Raw genomic sequence first — 12737 nt, 5'->3', positions numbered from 1 at the left:
CGCTGTAGTATAATCTTATTAAGTTAATTATTATTTTCGTCAACCTCAAGGCAAACAACAGTTTGAACATTATTCGATGCTATTTTGTCCCTCATGCAGGTAAAACTAATAAGTACAGGCCGAGACTGATGTATTTTACCAACCCATTCACAATAAACGCATCGAACCGAAAATTGAGGCAATAAATCGAACATTGAATTGAGCGTTTATATTGAACAGTATCGATATTTCGGTGAATTGTTTCAGCCCTAATTGATAAATTGATGTTAATTTCATTTTATTTCACTCTTATCATAAATTGGAATCGAATGTAAGAAGTTTTGAAATGATTTGATAATAAACAAATATATACTAATAATATATATATATATATGTCTCTGCTGCTAATTCTGTTCCAGAGTTTTATCCAGCATTTAGTTGTTACTACCCATTTTATATTTATGGGGAATTTTTGAGAATGTAGTCATTCATGAGCTTCCAGGGGATGGGGGACACCCATGGAATATAATATCCACAGATTATAACAGCCATATAAAGTGATTAATTACTCATTTTATCTATATCTGACAATAATGTAGAAAATTACTTAGAATATCAACAACAACAAAAAAAAGAAGAAAAAAAAGAGAGATTTTTGTTGAAAATTCTTATACAATTTTGTGAAGCTTCTATAAATGAAGGGGATTTTTTTTATCTGTGGAAGGGGAAATATCCATTTGTTGCCAAGGGGGAAAAGGTACCTTTTACCGGAAGTAAAAACAACCTAGATAAATCCCTGTGTTCTGTGGTGTATATCTAGACTCTGATTTCAGGGGTTAAAAATTCTTCAAGCCCGAAGTCCGGGACTAGCAAATATTCCATATTCAGAATCAGCAATTATAAATGCCAGAAGTCCAGGGGACTTGCCTATTGTTGTATAGATAATTGATGAACAAACATTAAAATTACATTTCAGAATGAAATAGGCCTATCTTAACAAGTTAAAGTTCATAACTCTATATTTTTTGTTTTCTTGTATGCGACCCATTGAGATAGATCACCGAAGATGGCAATTCGAATAAAATGATTGAATTTAATGTAAATACTGTAAATTATTTCGCCATTTGATGTTGTAATATTAAAACAATAACAAATTTCTAAATTCAACCTGGACTTGGATATTTCCCTGTGGGACTTGGGCCTTGGCGAAAATTGGCCCCTCAAGTCCCGGACTTGAGCATGTGAAAAAAAAATTTCAACCCCCGGAATAGACACACAAAAACCCATGGTACAATTACTATTACAACACATCATTAAGCACTTAATTTAACTTATTTTGTGCTCCAAGAAAATTTATTAATTTCCCTCCGATCTGTTCTATTGTTTATACCCGCTGGGTTTATTAGCTAGATCACATAGATGAAGGCAATGGTGACCCACCTGATACTCGATTTCAAAACTCGTTGGTTTCTTTATATCCTCAAAAAAGCATTCCTCATACCCCGCCTTCACATCTACGGTAAGGTCTATTTCTAGTGTCTGTACATTTATCGTAAAGCTAAAAAGAACTAAAGCGGAGAAAACACAAGTTTTTAACATTTTGCCACACGTCCCACTCATAACACAGGAAATGATATAATCACCACTAATAATAAAACCGTTAGCGCAAACCAAATTTATCCGGATTTGAAAGACTACAAGAATACATCCATACCTCAATCAGAAAAAGAAGAAAATGATAGAGTTCACATAATTTTTAAGGTCTTGTCTTAAAATTTGAAATGGAACTTTAAAAAGTGAGGGTTGGAGATCAAAATTTTAAATTATTGGCAAAAATACTGAATTTTTATACAAAATTTCAAGTAAATGAATTTAAAATTCTTAAAGAATCGGTGTTCTATTTGGAAAAATATATCAACCAAATTAATAAATTACAACATTTGAACTAGTTCCAAGTCTGAACTACTTGTATCATAATTTACAGAACTGAAATACACGTATAGAAGTATAAAAATAGAGGATATATTGGATGAAACAGAAACGTAATATGCAGAATTAGAACTTTTTTATTAATCAATCCTTCCGCCAAAATATAGTCCTTGCCAAACCCTTTCATTCAAAATTTAGATTGACACCAAAAATTGACTGGATAGGGTTCAGCAATAAATGCATATTATTTTTGCACCAATGGGTCAAACCAGTAAATACTAAGTTGTAGTTGTACAGAGCGTTCTGCGCGGAACTTTGCGTTCAAAAGCTCAGGAGCTAACTTCCTTGATATACAGATCATTTTAATGCAATGATTTGATATGTCAACGTATGGATATTTTCAAGTTATTTCGAGATTTTTTCTCGTGATAACGAGGAAATTAACTCAATTTGTAGTGACGAGATAATTATGAGACACGTTGTTTTCCTTATTAATAATCGACTTTAGTATAGTAAGTAAGTAATTTATTTCCAATTTTGGGCCCAGAGGGCATACAAAGAATACAAGTTCATATACAAAAATCATAAAAGAGTATTTATGATCGAATAATTTCGAACTCCGGGCTCCGGTTGGCTATTTAAACTCCAACAAACTAAACAAAAATAGAACCTTATACATGTATTCACCTGCACGTGCGTTTGAGGTGAATATAACATTGATTTCTCCAACATCGGACAAAAATTAAACATCAGGGGCCCGTTTCACAAAAAGGTCTACGACCAGACGTAAGCTAAGTCGGGCGTAAAAACAGGACTAAATCATAAATCCGGACTAAGTTGCGTTTCATAAAGCAGACAACGTTTGCACTCGACTAAATTTATAGCTTAAAAGGCCTGCTCATAACAACTAAACGAATAATGTCGACGGTGTTGATTTTGAAGCAACGCAGACAGCAGCAGATAAGAAGAGGAAGGGTTTTCAGAGACCGGTCAAATTGACTATGAATCAAATTATGAAATTTAAAAAAATCCATATCAGAAATATCTAATTCCTATTGTTATAAACTTTAAAAAAATTCTGTTTAAAAGTGGAATCCATTGTATTAATTTATTGTAAAAAAAAAAATAATAATAATAATAAAGTCGCACCTACTATTTGAAAAAATTTTGTTTTGTATGAAAAATATAGTAAAAAAAATTTTCTGGGAACAAACTTATGGGCAACTACTGTACATGTATATCTGATGATAATATTGGAAGCTTTCATTTTTGATTTTTTTGAATTTGACTTTCATTTATACAAAAATCATAGAATGGAATACATCATCTGCTTATTTTAGAATAATTCTATTTTACAATCAGGGAACATTAATGTTGACCGTCTGGAGATTTATTCCAAGTTTTTTTTAAAAAGTGGGGGGGGGGGGGCAATTGTATAGATCTACTGACCTATAATTTACAATTCTTATATCCTCCAAGTTATGATGATAATATATGAAAGAGGATAACGACTACATATTGAATCCTTATTTTAAATTTTGGGGGAAGTGGGGGGTGTTAAATTCCAACAATATATGTTTTAGCATTCTTTCCTTTTAATATTCATCTGAACTTTTGGTATATTTCAACTCTTGAAAGACTAGACTACTTACTATTTGGTGATTTCGTTCCAGATTCCCTTCTTTTTCTCCGAAGAGATATCACTAGAAAATTTTGCAAACAGAATCTATCACTATTTTTCGCGAATTGATGATGCTAGCACTTGTATTTCATCAGCCGTCCAATTTTGCCCACAGGTGCTTTGGTCATAATATATGAATACACATCTAACCTTGTACATATATGTATAAGTTTAGAGGTGTATTTATTATGTATCATGACCCAAGCACCTGCTATTTTACTCTGTGAATTTGAAGACGCCATTGTCTTGAATACTGAATCAGACGACAGTAGCAATGCATGAAATATACATGCTTTCCTGGAATGCGCTGTTGAAATTTAGAAGTTATAAACGCAATATACATACTGACAAAATAAGTAATACATATAGACCTACCTTTTGTCTAGTGTGGAGAGAAGCGAGAGTACAACCTCTGCACTACCCGGACACCCTATGAGCTACGTTCCTGTTAAAACTATTCTGAGAATTTCTACCCCACACACATGTACATGTGTGTGAATGTTTTAATTTGGTTAACAGAGATAGCTCCAACTTGTTTCCACGAGAAATCCATATCCCTTGCACTGTTATACAAAATGACGACTCTGTTGAATTCACCTTTTTCTCACAATGGTCTCAAAGCAAAGAAGAACAACACAATTTTATTATTTTTTATTTCATCATTCAAATTCTACTTTAATTGTTGAATCTGCCATTTTCTCTCTGTACAAAGCATCAAAGCGTTCACTTTGTCGGACGGTAAAATGGGTTTTCCAATCCCCAACTTCGCCTACAATAGACAGATTTTGTAATGGTGTTCTAATGATATTTCAGATAAACGGATCAACAGAAAAGAATAACGAAAAGAAAGTCCCCCTAAGACATGGCCCCTCCATTTCCAATTTCGTGAACCTACATGTAAACAGGATGTACATGTCCCATTGTACCCTGTATCTAACCTTAAAGGGACATGGACACGATTTGAGCTTAACATTTTCATATTTTATTTTTCCATTTTTAATATTTAGAATACTCAACTAAGATATTTCTAATGATCAGCAAAAATTGTCGAGGTATATGGGAGATACAGAGCTCACAACTCTTTGTTATGTAAACAAGGCTCGCGCCATGTTTTTGTTTACAGAGATTATAAATATACTAGTAAAAGTTCATGTAAAACAGATTTTTCAATTTACAAGTTAAAATTTTGAACACCGTAAATAGTTTCTAGTGCTTAGTTTTTTTAAACATGCTCTTTTCTATTAAGCAATATATATGTAAACAAAAGCATGGTACGAGCCTTGTTTACATAACAAAGAATTGCGAGTGCTGTGTCTCACTTGTAAATAAAAAACTGATATTCAAAGTTTGGTTGATTACTTCCTATTACCAGCCCATCAGAGTTATCGCGCTTTGATGACTCTTGCGCGTCAATGAACAAGTCTCAAGAGCAAGTGCGAGATTTTTTAAGATATCTCTATTTTAAAAACAACAACAACAACAACAAGTAAAGCTTTTTAAAAAAGCTTGCCGTCTTTAGCAGCAACTCTATAGAGCGAAGTTGAATTATGTCCCTTGTCTTCATTATTGAATTGAGCTAAAATAAATAATCTCACGGACATCATGCCTAAAAAGCTGTGTCCTGACTCCCATTGTGAAAGTTTGTATTTATGAAGGGTATATGTACTGGAAATCAAAATCACTGTTCCCTGTATTAGCACTGATTAAAGCCTCTATATCAAATGAAACTGAGATTTTCAGTGTGTATATCAAAATATTTATTTTTTAACAAAGTTATGAAACAAAACAAACTAAAAAGATTTAAATTGCTCAAATTTGCATAAAAATTATTCTTGCATATTGTACAATACAACTGCTTTAGAAATTAACCAGGATAAAGACCTGAGAATATTGTAATAGTTTTGCCAAAAATTATATCATAAAATACATAGAGTTTGATGGAAAAGATTAATAATTGTTATTCAAATTTGAGCAATTGTAAGGGGAAAAAATATTCTGAAGGAATAGTATAGTTTTAGAACAGATGTGTCGAAAAAAAAAAACTTTAAGTTTACCTGATACAAACAGGGGTAATTTTAAGCAACATAATATGTAATGAAATGTTACTATCCTATTCCTTCTTAAGATTAGCAAAGTTCTCAAATGTCACTGATAATACAAACAAAAATGGTTGCATTGGAATCACTGATTGTCAATTAAAATTATCCCAAAACACAAGCAATCAAAACAAAAAACGGCGAGTTTTTCTGTTTATATGCAAAAATGAAAACATTGCTGTAAATGAAGTAACCATAGAAATGCTCTGTATTAGTTGCTTTAAAAAAGTAATGTGTCAATTTCATGAATTGCATTTTTCTTTTGTTCGTTTTGTCGATTTTTTTAGGATTGAAAATCTTGAAAAATTGTTAAGTCGTACAAAAATTAGAACACCAGAAAATTATCTCCCTTGCCTTGAAGAGCATTTCAACCAATGAAATAATTGAACATTTTCACTTCATGCACTTTCTACCAATGAAAAAAGAGAGGAAGTGCAAAGTCCGAAGACTGTAAAACACTTCAACTCTGTATACCGTCTTCCAAGGAAGACGGTAACAAGGAAGACGGTAACAAACAAACAAACAAAAAAAAAAAAAACATGGTGTCATGGTAAAATAGCCATTAGTCAAAAAAAAATTTTAAAAATCTAACACTAATATATAAAACTAATGTGTTTTTGAACGTCATCACATATGTTTCAAAAAATTCAAAAATCGATGTCTATCGACATATGTCATTTTTTAAATAGCTTAGATGAAGTTCGGAAACATAACAGTTGTGTTAATTAGTGTTATAAACGTCTCCAAAAAAATACAGTTTGACAGATGGATAATTTGTTTTCAAATACTGGAAGAGGAGTGGGCCGGGGGGGGGGGGGGGGGGGGGTGTTACATGTATACTTACAAAGTCCATGCCATATGAACCTGCACTAATTGTATGGTAAAATATCTTCATAGTCTGACAGAATAACTTTACAAGCATATGAATCCCATTATTTGCAAGAAAATTTCTTTATGTTGGATATGCATAGGTTTTTTCCTTTACAGTTCTTCTTGCAGTTGATGCTTTATATCGGTCAAATTTAGCAAATTCAGTACCTGTGCTCCCTCACATAGTTTAACAAGTTTGTCTTTTTTCTTGTTAAAATAATTAATTTCTTTTAACTTTAGAATTTTGATCAGTGTTGTGTTTTGCAGTTGATAATAATTTGTATTCAATGCCATATTTGTTTACGTTGTCTCGGTAGCACGACTTTACGCGCCTTTAATTTGAAGAGTTCCACTAATGGAAATCAAAATTATTAGAAATACTTTAAGTAAGCATTGAAAATAATGGAAATGGAAAACTAAAATTTTCAGCCCAACCGTGTCCATGAACCTTTAATGTGCCCAGAGAGGCCCATCATGAAAGTTGGAGAAACGTCAGTCCTTGGAGTGGATTTCAAAATCTTTAGTTAAAATTGTCCATATTTAGAAATGGTTATCTCTATTTTCAAACAAAATCTATACAACTTTGTAAAACCTCATCTCCAAAACAAACATTTTCTAACAAAATTCTTGGCTTGTCAACCCGAGCGTAACGATCGTCTGGAGACTATAAAAAGCTCTATAAATAGACTATATCTCTACATCAAATACTCGCCTTTTCTAAAGAAAGACTTGTACTGAACTCTGTCAACATCGCCTTGGAACTTTGGATTTGCACCGATCACTATTTTCTTGTACTTAGCCTTCTCTTTCAAATTGTCGTCTGCTTCTTTAAGTTTGCTGAATGTGCAGTTTGTTGATATCTCTTGCAGAAGCTTTTCTGAGAAGGGAACTTGTAAGTATTCCGCCAGTCTTTTGATCTCAACCATTGGATTCTTTTTATAACACAACATGATAAATTAATTTGACTTCAAAATTCTCAACAACATTTCATTGACCGCACTAGTTTTCTAAAACCAAGTTAGTCAATCATATTTCATCTACCTTTTTCAAATTTTCAAAGTGTAGAACGTGTATGTTGTAATTTTTGGAAATTGCTTCTTCAAAATCCTTCTCGTAGGCAAACCATCCACCATATGGAGGTTTTCCTGTCAACATGAAATCAACACGAAATGCGGGTATGCTTAATAGAACCGTGAATCAACGGCTACGTGATAATTACTTTGCAATAATTGTAATGATATTGTATTGGCTAAAGTATACAAGTTTAATTTCATGTACAAAAATAATTTAATCATTCTTACTTTTGTCCGAAAAGAGTCCTTCAAAGCAGTCAGAAAACTGTACACCCTCGCTATGGACAAACAAACCACTACCTTTGAAGTGGTAGTACAGCGACACACATACATCTTTGGGGTTTCGAATGACATGAATAATTTTGCCATCACTTTCCAAGTGTTTCTTTGGCAACCAACGGAATGGTAAGTTTGTGTTCAGCACCCTTGGAGACTTCAGTGAATCGATGACACTCATGTCTTCCACAGCTTCCATGAAGAGAGATTCCTTGCCTTCTTTTACATATTCAGGTCTGCCATTTAGAAGCATCCAAACAATTTCCCATACCCAGTGTGTTCCTGTGAAAACGAATCCCAATCTTGCGAAACCTCCCCAGTAAGATATGCATGACATCGAAAATACCTTTACTACAAATTTTACTTATTTTTATTTTCTGCAGAACTCTATACAATGCAGAAAAAAGTCTTCAATCATTGATATATACATGGTAATAGGCATACGACCGACCTGATTTTGGATATATGGCCAACAAAATGTCATCGGGCCTCGTTTTCATGTTTCTGATGGCATTGAGTCGCCCTTCCACATCTTTGCGAAGTGGTTTAAATGGTGGCAGAGACATCCCATCGAAAACCACTTCTTTTATGATCTTGCTTTCTTCTAGACCACCTTTACAGGACATGACTGACTGCCGGGTAATGTCCGTGTGTTTCAAGGTTTATTCGGATCTGGACTATTGGAGTATTTAAGTTTACTTTATTTACATGAACGTTCTAAATTTCTTTACTTCTGACTTTATCTCTGAATATTGTGATGATACATATATTAAATACTTAGCCTGATGTGGTCTTATTAGATACTATTTACATAATCACAGCTTTACTGTATTCTGTCGTCAAGTATCCGATTTAATGCTACCATGCCTACGTCTGCTCGTAGTAGTGTAAGAAATATGTAGCTCGTCCATGAAATGTTGCACATAAAATTAAAACCAGCAAATATGATTACTCTGAATTTTTAATATAATCATCATATCAGCCTTGTTACTATGTGAAAAGGGGAGTCAGATAATGTATTTTCACATATTTTGTTACTATCGTATTTTATTCGAATTCAACAGGTAAATGAAAGTCTTGCATCTGAGCATTGTAAAATGCATCGAAACGCTCGCTTTGTGATACCGTAAAATGTTCCCTCCAGTTTCCGATTTTCCCTGCAAGAGAATACTATTATATGATATACAGAACGGAAGATTAATCTCGCTGAAATCGAAAATCGATATAAAATTGAAATGAAATATGTACAACCAATGACAAATTAAAATCGTTTTGTTTTATTCTATCTACTCATTTTTACCAAAAATTAAACTATACATGTATGTACGTCTTACCTTCACGGAAAAACGATTTGGGATTGACTTTAGTCATGTCACCTTGATAAGTGGGATTGGCACCGAGGACAATGCTCTTGTAGAGAGTCTTTTCCTTGATGGTGTCGTCTGCTTCTTTGAGATTAGTAAAATTACATTTTTCGGAAATGTCTTCAATTAACTGATTAGTGTAGCGCACTCCCAGGTAGGCTGACAAGCGTTTTATTTCCTCAAGTGGGTGCTGAAAATACCAAAGCGAGGTAAATTAGATATTTCACTGTTTTTCATCCGTGCCTCTTTAAAAAGTGTTGCTGGGATAGAAAAGGTTAATATTTGGTTTGTTCTTCTCTTAGAAGTATTTAATCGACCTCATCCCTGTCCATATCGTCCTTCTCTGTATCTCCATTCCCCCTGACTCCCCACTGGTGATTCCTTATCCCTGATTTCCTTCTCTTGCATTCAGCAGACGTCCATACCATTTCCCCTAACTTTTCACACATGATTCTTCGCCCATAATGGTCTTGCCCCGCCTTCAGTAGGCTTCCACACCCCTTACCATCTCAAGCGTCGCTTTACCGTTTACAAGCGATAGGGAATATTTGCTTTGTTTATTTATTGTGGAACAAAAACAGTGGAATCATTGGGATGAATTTAATAAATTATCGATTATGAGGATGCTACTCCATCCGTTCCCAGTTTTATTCCTCCCCATGATACAAATGATATATTCGTTACTTTTATCTATATAATATTTAACTTGTTTCTTTTATCGTTATAGTTTGTTGTATTCAAATTGATAGATAAATTCCCTTTCAAATATATTAACCATGCCTACAATATATCGCAATGTGGTGTTTTTATCCGAAATCACAACCAATGAAACTGCAAAGGTTTGCTAGTGATAAAATACAGATAGATTCAGAATTGTTTCGATATTGTATTGCACCTCTGAGCTTTAACAGATGTCACATAGTTCAAACCATTCTGCATGAAATTCATTTATCGATTTACTAAGTATTTAATACCCTTTTCAGTCGTTCGAAATGAAGAATGTGAATGGGCACGTTGTCGCCCGCTGCCTGCTTTAGAAAGTCCCTTTCGTAGGTAAACCACCCACCATATGGCTGATCTGAAGAGCGGAAGAAAAAAGTACTTACTGGAAAAATACACCGAGTGGAAAAATCCCCCCCCCCCCCCCCCCCACCACAATCTTATGTTTTCAACGTAAAAACAATGTCTTTATCTGGGAAAATTCATACATTTATATCAACATGCTACACTTACTTGGTTCATAGGAAATCATGCGATTTATGCAATCGTCAAAGCTAAGTCTTTCACTATTGACAAATTCTCCACTTCCTTTAAAATGGAAAAACATTGACACAGCAATGTCTTTTGGATTTCGTATCACATGTACAATTTTCCCGCCATTTTTCAAATGTTTCATCGGGAGCCATCGGTAGGGCACGTGGGTATTGAGTGGCCTGGGTGACGTCATTGAGTTAATGACATCCAGATCATCCAATGCTTCCAGAAATACCGACTCTTTCCCCTCTTTGACATACTCTGCTTTCCCTCGTAATAGCATACCAACGATCTCCCATACCCAGTGGGAGCCTGTTCAAAAAAGGACTAATATACATCTCTTGAAAAAAAATCAAAAACTGTTTAGACAAGTCTAACATGAAGAGTGAATAACAATACCCTGAAAACTAACCAGATTTTGGGTAGGTTGTAACAATTACATCATCTGGACAGGTGTCAAGATCGCGAATTTCCTCAAACCTCTGTCTGGTATTGACTCGCAATGGCCTAAATGGAGGAATTGACATGCCATCAAAAATTACTTCTGACAATGCCTCCGTTGTGTCTTTTCCATTCATGATGAATCAGTAACAACATATACATAGGACTGAAGCTTCTCCTTCATAAAGAGAACCGATACCATGTACAAGGTATGACACTGCATTAATCAAAGGTATCTGTGTGTAAGCGCCTTCTAATGTGGATAGCTCTGTGCTGAAAGCATTGTCATATTGCATATGTAGTGTACTTACATTGCATGCATATGTGCGTCCAGATCAATGTTGATAATACTCATTGTCAGTGGTTCAGGGTTTTCGTGTTTACTATTGTCAATGTATTGATTCAGGGTTTTCGTGTTCACTCTTGTCAGTGTATTGATTCAGGGTTGAAGTGTTCACCATTGTCAGTATATTGATTCAGGGTTGCCATGTTCACCATTGTCAGTGTATTGGTTCAGGGTTGAAGTGTCCATTGTCAGTGTATTGATTCAGGGTTGAAGTGTTCATTGTCAGTGTATTGATTCAGGGTTGAAGTGTTCACCATTGTCAGTATATTGGTTCAGGGTTGAAGTGTTCATTGTCAGTGTATTGATTCAGGGTTGAAATGTTCACCATTGTCAGTGTATTGATTCAGGGTTGCCATGTTCACCATTGTCAGTGTATTGATTCAGGGTTTTCGTGTTTACTCTTGTCAATGTATTGATTCAGGGTTGAAGTGTTCACCATTGTCAGTATATTGGTTCAGGGTTGAAGTGTTCACCATTGTCAGTATATTGGTTCAGGGTTGAAGTGTTCATTGTCAGTGTATTGATTCAGGGTTGCCATGTTCACCATTGTCAGTGTATTGATTCAGGGTTGCCATGTTCACCATTGTCAGTGTATTGATTCAGGGTTGCCCTGTTCACCATTGTCAGTGTATTGATTCAGGGTTTTCGTGTTTACTCTTGTCAATGTATTGATTCAGGGTTGAAGTGTTCATCATTGTCAGTGTATTGGTTCAGGGTTAAAGTGTTCACCATTGTCAATGTATTGATTCAGGGTTGAAGTGTTCATCATTGTCAGTGTATTGGTTCAGGGTTAAAGTGTTCACCATTGTCAGTGTATTGATTCAGGGTTGAAGTGTTCATCATTGTCAGTGTATTGATTCAGGGTTGAAGTGTTCACCATTGTCAGTGTATTTATTATCGTCCTCAGTCTTGTCAGTGTATTGGGGTTTCCTTGTCAGTTTTTCAGATCTTACCCTAAAGACTCGCGATTCTCATTTCTAATGTCGAGTGTTTTTTCGAAGGAGCAGTCATCATATTTTCACTGGTGATGTTGTTACCATGGTGATGTAAAACATTTGGATAATTGACCGATTTTGCAGAAATCATTGGGATTCCATGATTCTTTTGTCCTCACATTCCCCATAATAGGTTTTATGTCAAAGTAAAAAAAAAAAAAAAAAACACCACACACACAATGAAACAGGTTTATTACTGACAAATCATTGGTTAATATCTATTCATTATCCCATTAAGTATTCTTACATCTCACAGAACAAAATAAGAGGACATCTTTGTGTGGAAAGGTTGTCTTTCTGTATTTCTCTATGCGATATGCTTATTTATTCATAGAAATTGATCTCATTGAAGTTCTATAGGACTCGAATTAATCTAGTAGGATTCAGGGAAACGCATGATCATAATTAGTTTAATCCCCAAACAAGCGACAGA

At 34.5% G+C, this 12737-nt stretch overlaps 2 protein-coding genes across 2 annotated transcripts in view; both read right to left on the bottom strand.

Annotated features, from left to right (window-relative positions):
* The window catches only part of LOC125646431 (tolloid-like protein 2), a 34458-nt gene extending 32823 nt beyond the window's left edge, over positions 1-1635 (bottom strand). Inside the window, exon 1 of the mRNA XM_048872703.2 lies at positions 1420-1635. Coding sequence (XP_048728660.2) covers positions 1420-1599 — 180 coding nt within the window. The 5' untranslated portion in view covers positions 1600-1635. The remainder of the gene's footprint in view (positions 1-1419) is intronic.
* Positions 1636-4225: 2590 nt separating this feature from the next.
* Positions 4226-11416, bottom strand: LOC125647329 (uncharacterized). Its single transcript, XM_056141974.1, has 10 exons — positions 10935-11416; positions 10502-10834; positions 10243-10346; positions 9239-9458; positions 8960-9061; positions 8356-8562; positions 7857-8186; positions 7597-7700; positions 7268-7487; positions 4226-4358 (listed from the first exon to the last, which is right to left on the bottom strand). The coding sequence occupies exons 1-10, from the start codon at positions 11098-11100 to the stop codon at positions 4249-4251; spliced, it is 1896 nt and encodes a 631-aa protein (XP_055997949.1). The 5' UTR covers positions 11101-11416; the 3' UTR covers positions 4226-4248.
* Between the last annotated feature and the right edge of the window lie 1321 nt (positions 11417-12737).

Source organism: Ostrea edulis, chromosome 6, assembly GCF_947568905.1.
Source record: "Ostrea edulis chromosome 6, xbOstEdul1.1, whole genome shotgun sequence".
Lineage (NCBI taxonomy): Eukaryota > Metazoa > Mollusca > Bivalvia > Ostreida > Ostreidae > Ostrea > Ostrea edulis.
The sequence above is the reverse complement of the archived record's forward strand: the minus strand, read 5'-3'. Positions and strand labels throughout refer to the sequence as shown.